At 38.2% G+C, this 15,582-nt stretch overlaps 1 protein-coding gene across 16 annotated transcripts in view; it reads right to left on the reverse strand.

Moving 5' to 3' along the window:
- Positions 1-15,582, reverse strand: part of LOC110522572 (neurexin-3b) — a 628,889-nt gene that overhangs the window by 353,350 nt on the left and 259,957 nt on the right. For all 16 annotated transcript variants that reach the window (XR_016495480.1, XR_016495481.1, XR_016495482.1 and 13 more), the window contains one exon: positions 15,281-15,400. Coding sequence is in view for 12 of the 16 variants with exons in the window: in XM_090233216.1 (XP_090089342.1) it covers positions 15,281-15,400 (120 nt within the window). In the remaining 4 variants the exon portion in view is untranslated. The remainder of the gene's footprint in view (positions 1-15,280; positions 15,401-15,582) is intronic.

Here is a 15,582-nt window from a genome sequence, read left to right on the forward strand (position 1 = left end):
GTTATATATTTAGTTATACAGTTAGTTATACAGTTAGTTATACAGTTAGTTATATATTTAGTTATACAGTTAGTTATATATTTAGTTATATATTTAGTTATACAGTTAGTTATATATTTAGTTATACAGTTAGTTATACAGTTAGTTATATATTTAGTTATACAGTTAGTTATATATTTAGTTATACAGTTAGTTATATATTTAGTTATACAGTTAGTTATATATTTAGTTATACAGTTAGTTATATATTTAGTTATACAGTTAGTTATATCTTTAGTTATACAGTTAGTTATATATTTAGTTATACAGTTAGTTATATATTTAGTTATACAGTTAGTTATATATTTAGTTATACAGTTAGTTATATATTTAGTTATACAGTTAGTTATATCTTTAGTTATACAGTTAGTTATATATTTAGTTATACAGTTAGTTATACAGTTAGCTATACAGTTAGTTATATATTTAGTTATATATTTAGTTATACAGTTAGTTATGCAGTTAGTTATACAGTTAGTTATATATTTAGTAATATATTTAGCTATATATTTAGTTATACCGTTAGTTACATCTTTAGTTATACAGTTAGTTATATATTTAGTTATACAGTTAGTTACATCTTTAGTTATACAGTTAGTTATATCTTTAGTTATACAGTTAGTTATGCAGTTAGTTTTACAGTTAGTTATATATTTAGTTATACAGTTAGTTATATATTTAGTAATATATTTAGTTATATATTTAGTTATATATTTAGTTATACCGTTAGTTCTATATTTAGTTATACAGTTAGTTATATCTTTAGTTATACAGTTATACAGTTAGTTATACTGTTAGTTATATATTTAGTTATACAGTTAGTTATATATTTAGTTATACAGTTAGTTATATATTTAGTTATACTGTTAGTTACATCTTTAGTTATACATTTAGTTATACAGTTAGTTATATATTTAGTTATACAGTTAGTTATATATTTAGTTATACAGTTAGTTATACCGTTAGTTATATATTTAGTTATACAGTTAGTTATATATTTAGTTATACAGTTAGTTATATATTTAGTTATACAGTTAGTTATACAGTTAGTTATATATTTAGTTATACAGTTAGTTATATATTTAGTTATACAGTTAGTTATATATTTAGTTATACAGTTAGTTATATATTTAGTTATACAGTTAGTTATATATTTAGTTATACAGTTAGTTATATCTTTAGTTATACAGTTAGTTATATATTTAGTTATACAGTTAGTTATATATTTAGTTATACAGTTAGTTATATATTTAGTTATACAGTTAGTTATATATTTAGTTACACAGTTAGTTATATCTTTAGTTATACAGTTAGTTATATATTTAGTTATACAGTTAGTTATACAGTTAGCTATACAGTTAGTTATATATTTAGTTATATATTTAGTTATACAGTTAGTTATATATTTAGTAATATATTTAGTTATATATTTAGTTATACCGTTAGTTACATCTTTAGTTATACAGTTAGTTATATATTTAGTTATACAGTTAGTTACATCTTTAGTTATACAGTTAGTTATATCTTTAGTTATACAGTTAGTTATGCAGTTAGTTTTACAGTTAGTTATATATTTAGTTATACAGTTAGTTATATATTTAGTAATATATTTAGTTATATATTTAGTTATATATTTAGTTATACCGTTAGTTCTATATTTAGTTATACAGTTAGTTATATCTTTAGTTATACAGTTATACAGTTAGTTATACTGTTAGTTATATATTTAGTTATACAGTTAGTTATATATTTAGTTATACAGTTAGTTATATATTTAGTTATACTGTTAGTTACATCTTTAGTTATACATTTAGTTATACAGTTAGTTATATATTTAGTTATACTGTTAGTTATATCTTTAGTTATACAGTTAGTTACATCTTTAGTTATACAGTTAGTTATATATTTAGTTATACTGTTAGTTACATCTTTAGTTATACATTTAGTTATACAGTTAGTTATATATTTAGTTATACTGTTAGTTATATCTTTAGTTATACAGTTAGTTACATCTTTAGTTATACAGTTAGTTATATATTTAGTTATACAGTTAGTTATACGGTTAGTTATATCTTTAGTTATACAGTTAGTTATATATTTAGTTATACAGTTAGTTATACTGTTAGTTATATCTTTAGTTATACATTTAGTTATACAGTTAGTTATACAGTTAGTTATATCTTTAGTTATACAGTTAGTTATATCTTTAGTTATACAGTTAGCTATATCTTTAGTTATACATTTAGTTATACAGTTAGTTATATCTTTAGTTATACAGTTAGTTATATCTTTAGTTATACAGTTAGTTATACCGTTAGTTATATATTTAGTTATACAGTTAGTTATACTGTTAGTTATATCTTTAGTTATACAGTTAGTTATATATTTAGTTATACAGTTAGTTATACTGTTAGTTATATCTTTAGTTATACAGTTAGTTATATCTTTAGTTATACATTTAGTTATACAGTTAGTTATATCTTTAGTTATACAGTTAGTTATATATTTAGTTATACAGTTAGTTATATCTTTAGTTATACAGTTAGTTATACCGTTAGTTATATCTTTAGTTATACAGTTAGTTATATCTTTAGTTATACAGTTAGTTATATCTTTAGTTATACATTTAGTTATACAGTTAGTTATACATTTAGTTATACAGTTAGTTATACATTTAGTTATACAGTTAGTTATATCTTTAGTTATACAGTTAGTTATATCTTTAGTTATACAGTTAGTTATACCGTTAGTTATATATTTAGTTATACAGTTAGTTATACTGTTAGTTATATCTTTAGTTATACAGTTAGTTATATATTTAGTTATACAGTTAGTTATACTGTTAGTTATATCTTTAGTTATACAGTTAGTTATATCTTTAGTTATACATTTAGTTATACAGTTAGTTATATCTTTAGTTATACAGTTAGTTATATATTTAGTTATACAGTTAGTTATATATTTAGTTATACAGTTAGTTATACTGTTAGTTATATCTTTAGTTATACAGTTAGTTATACTGTTAGTTATATATTTAGTTATACATTTAGTTATACAGTTAGTTATATCTTTAGTTATACAGTTAGTTATATCTTTAGTTATACAGTTAGTTATACCGTTAGTTATATATTTAGTTATACAGTTAGTTATACTGTTAGTTATATATTTAGTTATACAGTTAGTTACACAGTTAGTTATATATTTAGTTATACATTTAGTTATACAGTTAGTTATATCTTTAGTTATACAGTTAGTTATACCGTTAGTTATATATTTAGTTATACAGTTAGTTATACTGTTAGTTATATATTTAGTTATACAGTTAGTTATATATTTAGTTATACAGTTAGTTATACTGTTAGTTATATCTTTAGTTATACAGTTAGTTATACAGTTAGTTATATATTTAGTTATACAGTTAGTTATACTGTTAGTTATACAGTTAGTTATATATTTAGTTATACATTTAGTTATACAGTTAGTTATACAGTTAGTTATATATTTAGTTATACAGTTAGTTATATATTTAGTTATACAGTTAGTTATATCTTTAGTTATACAGTTAGTTATATCTTTAGTTATACAGTTAGTTATATATTTAGTTATACAGTTAGTTATATCTTTAGTTATACAGTTAGTTATATCTTTAGTTATACATTTAGTTATACATTTAGTTATACAGTTAGTTATATCTTTAGTTATACAGTTAGTTATATATTTAGTTATACATTTAGTTATACATTTAGTTATACAGTTAGTTATATCTTTAGTTATACTGTTAGTTATATCTTTAGTTATACAGTTAGTTATATATTTAGTTATACATTTAGTTATACAGTTAGTTATATCTTTAGTTATACTGTTAGTTATATCTTTAGTTATACAGTTAGTTATATCTTTAGTTATACTGTTAGTTATATCTTTAGTTATACAGTTAGTTATATCTTTAGTTATACTGTTAGTTATATCTTTAGTTATACAGTTAGTTATATATTTAGTTATACATTTAGTTATACAGTTAGTTATATCTTTAGTTATACAGTTAGTTATATCTTTAGTTATACAGTTAGCTATATCTTTAGTTATACATTTAGTTATACAGTTAGTTATATCTTTAGTTATACAGTTAGTTATATATTTAGTTATACAGTTAGTTATACAGTTAGTTATATATTTAGTAAAATATTTAGTTATATATTTAGTTATACAGTTAGTTATATCTTTAGTTATACAGTTAGTTATATATTTAGTTATACAGTTAGTTATACAGTTAGTTATATACGGTTAGTTGTACCGTTAGTTAAACAGTTAGTTGTTCAGTTAGTCTTTTCGTTAATTGTACCATTATTTAATGAGTTAGTTAAATCGTTACAGGCCTGGGTTTGAAGTAGATCCTCAATGGATACATCTCATCTCCCTCCTCTCATAGAGTGGAGCGTAGAGAAGCAGTGTGTGTGTGTGTGTGTGTGTGTGTGTGTGTGTGTGTGTGTGTTTTCAGAGGATATTACATATGTTTGATCTGGGGTAATAAACCACTCCCCCTGGGCCACAACAAAACATGAATCCACCTTCCCATACCCTTAAAGCACATACCCCTAAAGCTGCACTTTGTCTTCTTCTCTGTTCGCCTCATCTCTTCCCGACACTCGACCTTGTTGACGTCGAAGAGGCTGAGACTGTGTCTCCCTCTGTGCATGTGAGGGCCTTCTCCTGTGTCATCAGCCAGTGTGTCATCAGCCAGTGTGTTATCGGCCAGTGTGTCACACGGCCAGTTTGTCATCGGCCAGTGTGTCATCGGCCAGTGTGTCATCGGCCAGTCTGTTATCGGCCAGTGTGTTATCGGACAGCGTGTCATCGGCCAGTTTGTCATCGGCCAGTGTGTTATCGGCCAGTGTGTCATCGGCCAGTGTGTCATCGGGTAGTGTGTCAATCGGCCAATGTGTCATCGGCCAGTGTGTTATCAGCCATAGTGCTACTTTTTTCACTAGGTTCTGTAGTGGTTTTTAAGTATATACAGTACAAGACATTGGGACTGAATGTTATGTTTCCATTTATAGTGACTCAAGTTGAACCAGAGTGCAGGATATCACCTCAGCCAAGTTCTATCACCCCAGCCAAGTTATATCACCCCAGCCAAGTTATATCACCCCAGCCAAGTTCTATCACCCCAGACAAGTTATATCACCCCAGCCAAGTTCTATCACCCCAGCCAAGTTCTATCACCCCAGACAAGTTCTATCACCCCACACAAGTTCTAGCCTACCCTACAACTCTATACATCTGGCTGGCAGTTTCTATGGAGGTGAGGCCGAATCTTTTCTCTGCATATATCAATGATGTTGCTCGTGCTTCTGGTGATTCTCTGATCCACCTCTACGCAGACGACACCATTCTTTATACATCTAGCCCTTCTTTGGACACTGTGTTAACAAACCTCCAAACTAGCTTCAATGCAATACAACACTCCTTCCGTGGCCTCCAACAGCTTTTAAATGCTAGTAAAACTAAATGCATGCTCTTCAACCGATCGCTGCCCGCACCCGTTCGCCTGACTAGCATCACTATTCTGGACGATTCTGACTTAGAATATGTGGAAAACTACAAATACCTAGGTGTCTGGTTAGACTGTAAACTCTCTTTACAGACTCACATTAAGCATCTCCAATCCAAAATTAAATCTAGAATCAGCTTCCTATTTCGCAACAAAGCATCCTTCACTCATGCTGCCAAAAATACCCTCGTAAAACTGACCATCCTACCGATTCCCGACTTTGGCGATGTCATTTACAAAATAGCCTCCAACACTCTGCTCAGCATATTGGATGCAGTCTATCACAGTGCCATTCGTTTTGTCATAAAAGCCCCATATACTACCCACCACTGCGGCCTGTATGGTCTCGTTGGCTGTCCCTCACTACATATTCGTTGCCAAACCCACTGGCTCCAGGTCATCTATAAGTCTATGCTAGGTAAAGCCCCGTCTCAACTCAGCCCACTGGTCACCATAGCAACACCCACCCATAGCACGAGCTCCAGCAGGTATATTTCACTGGTCATGCCCAAAAGCCAACACCTACTTTGGCCGCCTTTCCTTCCAATTCCCTGCAGCCAATGACTGGAACAAATTGCAAAAATCACTGAAGCTGGAGACTTACATCTCCCTCACTAACTTTAAGCATCAGCTGTCAGAGCAGCTTACAGATCATTGCACCTGTACACAGCCCATCTGTAAATAGCACACCCAATTACCTCATCTCCAAATTGTTATTATTATAATTTGTTTTGTTCTTTGGCACCCCATTATCTCTACTTACACATCATCATCTGCACATCTATCACTCCAGTGTTAATGCTAAATTGTAATTATTTTGTCTCTATGGCCTATTTATTGCCTTACCTCCCTAATATTCTACATTTGCACACACTGCATCTATTTTTCTATTGTGTTATTGACTGTATGTTTGTTTACTCCATGTGTAACTCTGTGTTGTTTTTCGTCGCACTGCTTTGCTTTATCTTGGCCAGGTTGCATTTGTAAATGAGAACTTGTTCTCAACTGGCCTACATGGTTAAATAAAGGTGTTCTCAACTGGCCTACCTGGTTAAATAAAGGTGTTCTCAACTGGCCTACCTGGTTAAATAAAGGTGTTCTCAACTGGCCTACATGGTTAAATAAAGGTGTTCTCAACTGGCCTACATGGTTAAATAAAGGTATTCTCAACTGGCCTACCTGGTTAAATAAAGGTGTTCTCAACTGGCCTACCTGGTTAAATAAAGGTGTTCTCAACTGGCCTACCTGGTTAAATAAAGGTGTTCTCAACTGGCCTACATGGTTAAATAAAGGTGTTCTCAACTGGCCACCTGGTTAAATAAAGATGAAATACAATTTAAACAAAAGATTAAGGCCATTTGGCTTCGCAGAGTAGATCAGGGCAATTTATTACAAAGCCATCCAAGCAATTATACACGTCAACACAAACTGATTAACCGTTTTCATCTCTGATGAGTGTGTTTTGTATTTGTGTGTCCGTGCTTGTTTTTGTCCGTGCATGTGTGTACTGTGCTTCCAAGCCATGTGTGTGACTGTGCACATGCCCGGAAATGACTGTGTGTGTCCCTGCTTGTAAATCAACAATAAAGCATGACCTTTGCAGGGTGAAGTAGACACATAACAGACAGCGGATAATTCCATTATGGAGGTTGAGTAACAGCCCTATGTAGAATAGAGGTAGAGAGATGACCATCTGGCCCATAGAGATGTATAGAGATCTCTACTTGGAAATAACCTGTTTTAGCATGGACATGACCATTAAGGGCTTCCACCATGTTTTACTTATTTAACTAGGCAAGTCAGTTAAGAACAAATTCTTATTTTCAATGACGGCCTGGGTTCATGGGCAGAACGACAGATTTGTACCTTGTCAGCTCGGGGGTTTGAACTTTACTAGTCCAACGCTCTAACCACTAGGCTACCCTGCCGCTCCTGCTGCAGTTAACTGGGTGGGGATTCCTATGGGTTGGGAGTAATCAGTTGTATGGTTTGCAAATGGTTTAAGCTACAGGTACTGCTATCTAGTGGCCACAACAAATTAATGACACACAATATTTGGTTCGGGACTCCAGCCCTGAGGTGGCGGTAAATCACCAATATTAGCTTTAAAAAAAATTCAAACACAAAATAATACAATACAATACTATAAAATGGAGATTGGTGGCGCTGCCCATGAGGTCACAAAAATGGTACAAAAAAAAAAAAGTTGTGACCTCTATACATCTCTATGATCCGACCCTCCGGCTCTCACTTTAGCCTCAACTCTATTCCATCCCTGATGTCCTTGAATTACACAAGATGGAGAGGTTATGATGGAAACCAAGCAAGATGTGAGAGTGGAGAGAAGAGAAGAGAAGAGGAGAGGAGAGGAGAGGAGAGGAGTGGAGGGGAGGGGAGTGGAGTGGAGAGAAGAGAAGAGAAGAGGAGAGGAGAGGAGAGGTAAGGAGGGGAGGGGAGGGGAGGGGAGGGGAGGGGGAGGGGAGGGGAGGGGAGGGGAGGGGAGGGGAGGGGGAGGGGAGGGGAGGGGAGGGGAGGGGAGGGGAGTGGAGTGGAGTGGAGTGGAGTGGAGAGAAGAGAAGAGAAGAGAAGAGAAGAGAAGAGAGGAGATGAGAGGAGAGGAGAGGAGAGGAGAGGAGAGGAGAGGAGAGGAGAGGAGAGGAGAGGAGAGGAGAGGAGAGGAGAGGAGATTGGAGAGGAGTGGAGTGGAGAGAAGAGGAGAAAAGAGTGGAGTGGAGTGGAGAGAAGATATGAGAGGAGTGGAGTGGAGAGAAGAGAGGAGAGGAGTGGAGTGGAGAGAAGAGAGGAGTGGAGAGAAGACTGGAGATGAAGCAGTGAGATGAGAAGAAGTAGGAGCAAGTCGAAGATGAGACAAAACCACTCAGCCATTACTACAACACATTACCAAACAGCGCTGGCAAAAAGCTGCAACATTTTTTTAACAGAGTCAGATTTAAATAAAAGAACCAGTTGCACTGTGCAGAACAATAAGTCTTAAAAAAGACAGTGCTGAAAATGAAAATGAAATGACATAACTGGTGAAAGAGGACTAAGTTTTCTCTCTGTCCCCTAAACTTGTTTCCGAGTTTAGGGGACGTGAGGACGACGGTCTGATGTCAGAATGGTTCAGATAATAACTACAGAACGAAGCCAACATCAGCGTGAGCTTTGGTTGCGAATGGTATGAACTTTGAACTCTTATTCACGACAGAAGTGATACCTCCTAGCCGTTGAGTTAGCAACAGCCACTACAAACGAGGGTCAGGAAGGAACAGACAGAGTATCCCGTCTACCACACAATGACGTTACTACAACGTATTCAATTTACCAGCAGAGACATTCTTCAAAGGACAAAGGACTCGGTTGGGCAACACGGCCTTCCATCTTCCACCAACCTACCGAAGCGCAGCTCAGAGTAAATATTTTTTGCATTTTCCTTTTCCAAATGGTCCGTAATTTAGAATGCATAAGATACTGTATTTACGATAGCACAGCTTCGCCCTTTTTCCCCAGTCCTCTCGCTCTTTCACTCAAACCCAGCCCCTTTTCTTTTGTGTAACCAGCTGTCATATCTGTTCCGCCCGCTAGGGACGTTTTCCTTTATGACGTAATTTGTAATCAAGTTATGATTTAAATATGTGTATGTGTAATTATGTGTGATTAGTTAGGTATTTAGTAAATAAATAATTAAACCCAATTTTGTATTGCTGATTCAACTTGTTAGCCAGGGTTCTTGCAGATAACCAAGAATTTACAACTTTCAGATGAGACTGAATTAAGGTGCCGATTAATATTGACTGCTATATATGTAGAATATTACTAGATCTTTAAGAGTTTATTCGGAAGATAACAGCTCTATAACTATTATTTTGTGGTGCTCGACTCTCTAGTTAATTACATTTACATGATTAGCTCAATCAGGTAATATTAATTACGGAGAAATTATTTTATAGAATAGCATGTCATATCACTTAATCCGGCATAGCCAAAGACAGGACAATGTAGATTGATTATGTATGCTTGGCGGTATTCCTGCTGCTTGCCTTACTGCCCGCCAGCCCGTCCGTCTGTCCATCTGTCCGTCCGTCTGTCTGTCTGCCAGCCTACCTGTCTGTCTGTCTGTCTGTCTGTCTGTCTGTCTGTCTGTCTGTCTGTCTGTCTGTCTGTCTGTCTGTCTGTCTGTCTGTCTGTCTGTCTGCTAGCCAGTATATCTGCCAAACTGCCTGCTGATTTCAGACCAATGTTGGATATAATAGAGGGATTTGCAGCCGACAGTATCACAGCAGAGCTTAGACTCTGCAGTCTAACAAGACAAACAGCCAACCGTACCAAAGTAGGGCTTAGATTATGCAGTCCAACAAGACAAACAGCCAACAGTACAGCAGTGTGGATTAGATTGCAGCCAACTAGACTTTGCAGTCCAACAAGACAAACAACCAACTGGACTCTGCTGTCCAACAAGTCAACCGTACCACAGCAGAAATGTAGCTTAAGGTATGACTGAAGTTTCACTTTAATTTCACCACAAGTAGAGAGAAATGTACGCATGCACATCACTGGCTGATTTTAAATGAAATGAACAAAGGCAACACTAACGTTGACTAATGATGACTTCTAACAGCCCCCTGTGTGAATAACAACCAGGTATTACTGGAGAGTTATAAGAGTAGTGTTTGATATCACTATTGTGCACAGTGCCAGGTCTTTCTATTGACCTTGTTGTGTTTAAAGTGGTGGAGAGAAAGAGACAGAGAGAGACACACAAACAGAGAGAGAGAGAGACACACAAACAGAGAGAGAGAGAGAGACACACACACAAACAGAGAGAGAGAGACACACAAACAGAGAGATAGAGAGACACACAAACAGAGAGAGAGAGACACACACAAACAGAGAGAGAGACACACACAAACAGAGAGAGATAGAGAGAGAGAGAGAGAGAGAGAAAGAGAGAGAGAGAGAGAGAGACAAACAGAGAGAGAGAGAGAAAGAGAGAGAGACACAAACAGAGAGAGAGAGAGAGAGAGAGAGACACAAACAGAGAGAGAGAGAGAGAGAGAGAGACACACAAACAGAGAGAGAGAGAGAGAAAGAGAGAGAGACACACACAAACAGAGAGATAGAGAGACACACACAAACAGAGAGAGAAAGAGAGAGATAGACACAAACATAGAGATAGAGAGAGATAGAGAGAGAGAGAGACACACAAACAGAGAGAGAGAGAGAGAGAGAGAAACAGAGAGAGAGAGGGAGAGAGAGAGAGATAGAGAGAGAGAGAGACACAAACAGAGAGAGAGAGAGAGAGAGAGAGAGGGACACACACAAACAGAGAGAGAGAGAGAGAGAGAGAGAGAGAGAGAGAGACTGTCCACTACTCCCACTGTGATAATTAGGCTGCACTCAGTCGCTGCCTGACACACAGCACAACACAGTACAGCACACCACAGTACAGCACAACACAGTGCAGCACAACACAGTACAGCACAACACAGTACAGCACAACACAGCACAACACAGTACAGCACAACACAGTACAGCACAACACAGTACAGCACAACACAGCACAGCACAACACAGTACAGCACAACACAGCACAACACAGTACAGCACAACACAGTACAGCACAACACAGCACAACACAGTACAGCACAACACAGTACAGCACAACACAGTACAGCACAACACAGCACAGCACAACACAGTACAGCACAACACAGCACAACACAGCACAACACAGTACAGCACAACACATCACAGCACGCACAACACAGTACAGCACAACACAGTACAGCACAACACAACACAGTACAGTACAGTACAGTACAACACTGTACAGTACAGCACAGTGCAGCACAACACAGTACAACACAGTACAGCACGTACAACACAACACAACACAGTACAGCACAGCACAACACAGTACAGTACAGTACAGTACAACACAGTACAGCACAGCACAACAACACAGTACAGTACAGTACAACATGTACAACACAACACAGTACAGTACAGTACAGCACAACACTGTACATTACAGTTCAGTACAGCACAACACAACACAGTACAACACAGTACAGTACATCACAGCACAGACAGCAATTGAACCATGCTGAGTCCCCTTGGTTCACCATTCTACTGGTTCACTATCAAACAACATGATTGGAGATATCACTGTTGCATTGTTGGGTGGAGAAAGCTTTTCATCACATCATATCATTCCACTTTCAGCAGCTGGAGCAGCAAGAGCAGGGTGGGTTTGTGTGTTTGGAAAGGGTAGAAGTAGAGAGGGGGTGGAGAGAGAGAGTGAGAGAGAGAGAGAGAGAGAGAGAGAGAGAGAGAGAGAGAGAGAGAAAGAGAGAGAGAGAGAGAGAATGAAAATAAGAAGAAAGTTGATTACATGCTCAGAGGATTGCATCTAATTTCTTCTCTCAGCCAGCCATGTGTCGGTGGGCTATGCACAGAGCTGCTCAGTGCATTACTGCCATCTAGTGGTGGTTATATGAACTGTTTATAAAACTCAGGGGAGGAGGAACAGTAGAAGAGACACTAAACAGGACATTATAGAACACAGATTTAACACTAATCTGGTACCTGGCTAGAATATTAAAGCACTAAATGTATCAGCAGCCAAGTGCCACTTGTTTAATAGGTGACAAGTAACAATGAAGTTGTTCATTTGTTGACTGTACAGCACAACCAGTACAGTACAGTATTTGAACCTCCATTGCCTGGCTACAACTACTATACTAGTTGTCTACTAACAACACAATGAAAACCATCATAGAGACAGAGCCATAGGGCTATGGCCACAAGTAGTGCACTACTATAGGGAATAGTGAACTTTTTAGGACGGAAGTATGAACATGTCCTTACGTTGACGAATCAACAGGACTGGATATGAAACCACTCTTTCTCCTGGTGAGGCAGGACCCTGAGTTAATCATCGGGTCAGAGTAGCACTCATCGCCTCGAACCATGACTCTGTCTCAAAGAAAGGAGAGGAGATAGAGGGAGAGAACGAGGGAGAGAGAGCGAGATATAAAGAGCGAATGAGAGATAGCAAGGTAAAGACAAAAAGAGAGGGAGAAACTGAGAGAGAAATAAAGAGGTAGAGGACAAGAGAGTGTTATCTGCAGTGGACCTAGCAACAGCATTAGTAGGTATGAAAGGTTGACGTAATTTCAGTGTCGACTGATCACAGTACCTACATTATTCAAATCAAAAACTCCAAGATGGCGTAGCTGTCAGATGTCTTTGTCCTTCGTCTTGTCGTGTCCCATGTATATATCTTTTTTATATCTTTTTATAATTCAGCTCGCCAGTTTGTACAACGGGACTCAAACCAGAGCATACTGGACCTATTTTCTCTCCATATCCCCGGATTCCTACCGCAAGCTCTGAACCTTTTCATCTGGATCATCGCAGCTACCTAGCTGCAATCCGAGTGACTACTCCTGGCTAACGTCTGTCCCGAAGCAAGCACCAATTAGCCTGGAGCTAGCCGATGTTAGGCCCATTCTCCCAGCTAGCTGAAGAGGCCCATTAGCCACTCCTGGGCTACAATACCCGGACACTACTACTGCCGGTATGGGGCAGGGAACCCCACCGATCCTTCACGACTGGACTACCGATATAATCTGCTCGAGGGGGTACTCAAGTGGCCCCTACGTCGCGACGTCCCCTGAATGCCCATCTGCTAGCCTGCTAGCCGTGGCCCATTAGCTGCTAGCCACGGCCCGCTAGCTGTCTAGAGCACATTGGACTGTTAGCTGAATAGATCCATCTTCCAATTTCTTGGGCCACTATACCTATTTTACTAATTGGACGTGGACCCCTCTGCTACTCGGAACACTACTAATCCATCACGACTGTTATATCAACGTCACCACACGAGGAGGCAAAAACAGACTTTCCTCCGTCGCGAAGTCCCTCTTAGGTCCTTCTGCTGGCTTGCTAGCCCAGGCCTGCGAGCTGTCTGAATCGCCGTGTCTCCAGCCAGCCCAACCACTCACTGGACCCCTATGATCACTCGGCTACGCATGCTTCTTCCTAATATCAATATGCCTTGTCCATTACTGTCCTGGTAACGCTATTCAACAAATTGGATGCAGTCTATCACAGTGCCATCCGTTTTGTCACCAAAGCCCCATATACTACCCACCACTGCGACCTATACACTCTCGTTGGCTGGCCCTCACTTCATACTCGTCGCCAAACCCACTGGCTCCAGGTCATCTACAAGTCTCTGCTAGGTAAAGCCCCGCCTTATCTCAGCTCACTGGTCACCATAGCAGCACCCACCCACTGCACGCACTCCAGCAGGTATATCTCACTGGTCACCCCCAAAGCCAACTCTTACTTTGGATGCCTTTACTTCCTGCTCTCTGCTGCCAATGACTGGAACGAACTGCAAAAATCCCTGAAGCTGGAGACTCATATCTCCCTCACTAGCTTTAAGCACCAGCTGTCAGAGCAGCTCACAGATCACTGCACATGTACATAGCCCATCTATAAATAGCCCATCCAACTACCTCATCCCCATACTGTATTTATTTATTTATCTTGCTCCATTGCACCCCAGTATCTCTACTTGCACATTCATCTTCTGCACATCTACCATTCCAGTGTTTAATTGCCATATTGTAATTACTTCGCCACCCTGGCCTATTTATTGCCTTACCTCCCTTATCCTACCTCATTTGCACATACTGTATATAGACTATTTATACAGTATTATTGACTGTATGTTTGTTTATTCCATGTGTAACTCTGTGTTGTTGTATGTGTCAAACTGCTTTGCTTTATCTAGGCCAGGTCGCAGTTGTAAATGAGAACTTGTTCTCAACTAGCCTATAAAGGTGAAATAAATATTAAATTAGTTGTGCCCTGGGCAGAGCAGAGCGGCCCTTCCATTACACTGTCTAATTAAAGACACTGCAAATTGAAGAGGAGAGTCCCCATCGTCACGGGGATAAGAGCCACACACACACACACACACACACACATTTGAGAAAGCTATTTAGGGGCATTTATGCAATGCCTGCTTGGCCAGAACCAGAAGTTGCACATATCATCAGTCACACACTCAACTCAACTCTTGAGTTCCTAAAGCCCTGAGACTCCTTGACCACACAACAACAAAGTGTGACACTGAGAACCGTTTCAACCTGTTGTGTACTGTGTATCTCTATGTTACAGAGATAGTAGAATATACTGTATGCATTGGAAACAGAGTCAGAATAACAGCAAGCATCATGCAGATAATCAATGTGCCCCTGAGGACTCACGGTAGTTGCACTGCGTCCATCAGTGTAGCTGGTCACGGGGAAGCTGCAGGTGTGTGTGTCTGTCTGTGTGTGCGTGTGTGCGTGTGTGTGTGTGTGTATGTGTGTGTGTGTGTGTGTGTGTGTGTGTGTGTGTGTGCGCGTGTGTGTGTGTGTGTGTGTGTGTGTGCGTGCGTGTGTGTGTGTGTCTGTGTGTGTGTGTGTGTGTCTGTCTGTCTGTGTGTGCGTCTCTGTCTGTCTGTCTGTCTGTCTGTCTGTCTGTCTGTCTGTCTGTCTGTCTGTCTGTCTGTGCGTGTGCGTGTGCGTGTGCGTGTGCGTGTGTGTATGAGAGTTGATCCCTGTGAACTGCGTTTTTCTCGCGTCTTCGCATCGGTCTACATATGTATAGTTAAAGTTAAACGGTACTCACGGTCGTTGCACTGTGTCCCTGTGTAAGAGGTCATTGTGCAGTCGCAGGTAAAGTTCTCCCACTGTTGAATACACACGCCCATGTTGGTACAGGAGTCCTCCTGACAGGTGGTGCTGGGTCCTGTTGGAACAGACAGGGTGTAAAGGGGTGGAGTAACCACAGGGGGGGGGGGTCGGTACTGAGCCCCATCATTGGAGGTACCATGCAGTAGTGCACTTGGTGTGGGATGGGAATTGGGGGCATGCGTGCCATATAAATCCAACAGGAAGTCTCAATGTTTGGTGACAGAAAAACAGCATTCC

Source organism: Oncorhynchus mykiss, chromosome 4 (assembly GCF_057628025.1).
Source record: "Oncorhynchus mykiss isolate SJ-2025 chromosome 4, ASM5762802v1, whole genome shotgun sequence".
In the NCBI taxonomy this organism is placed as follows: Eukaryota; Metazoa; Chordata; class Actinopteri; order Salmoniformes; family Salmonidae; genus Oncorhynchus; species Oncorhynchus mykiss.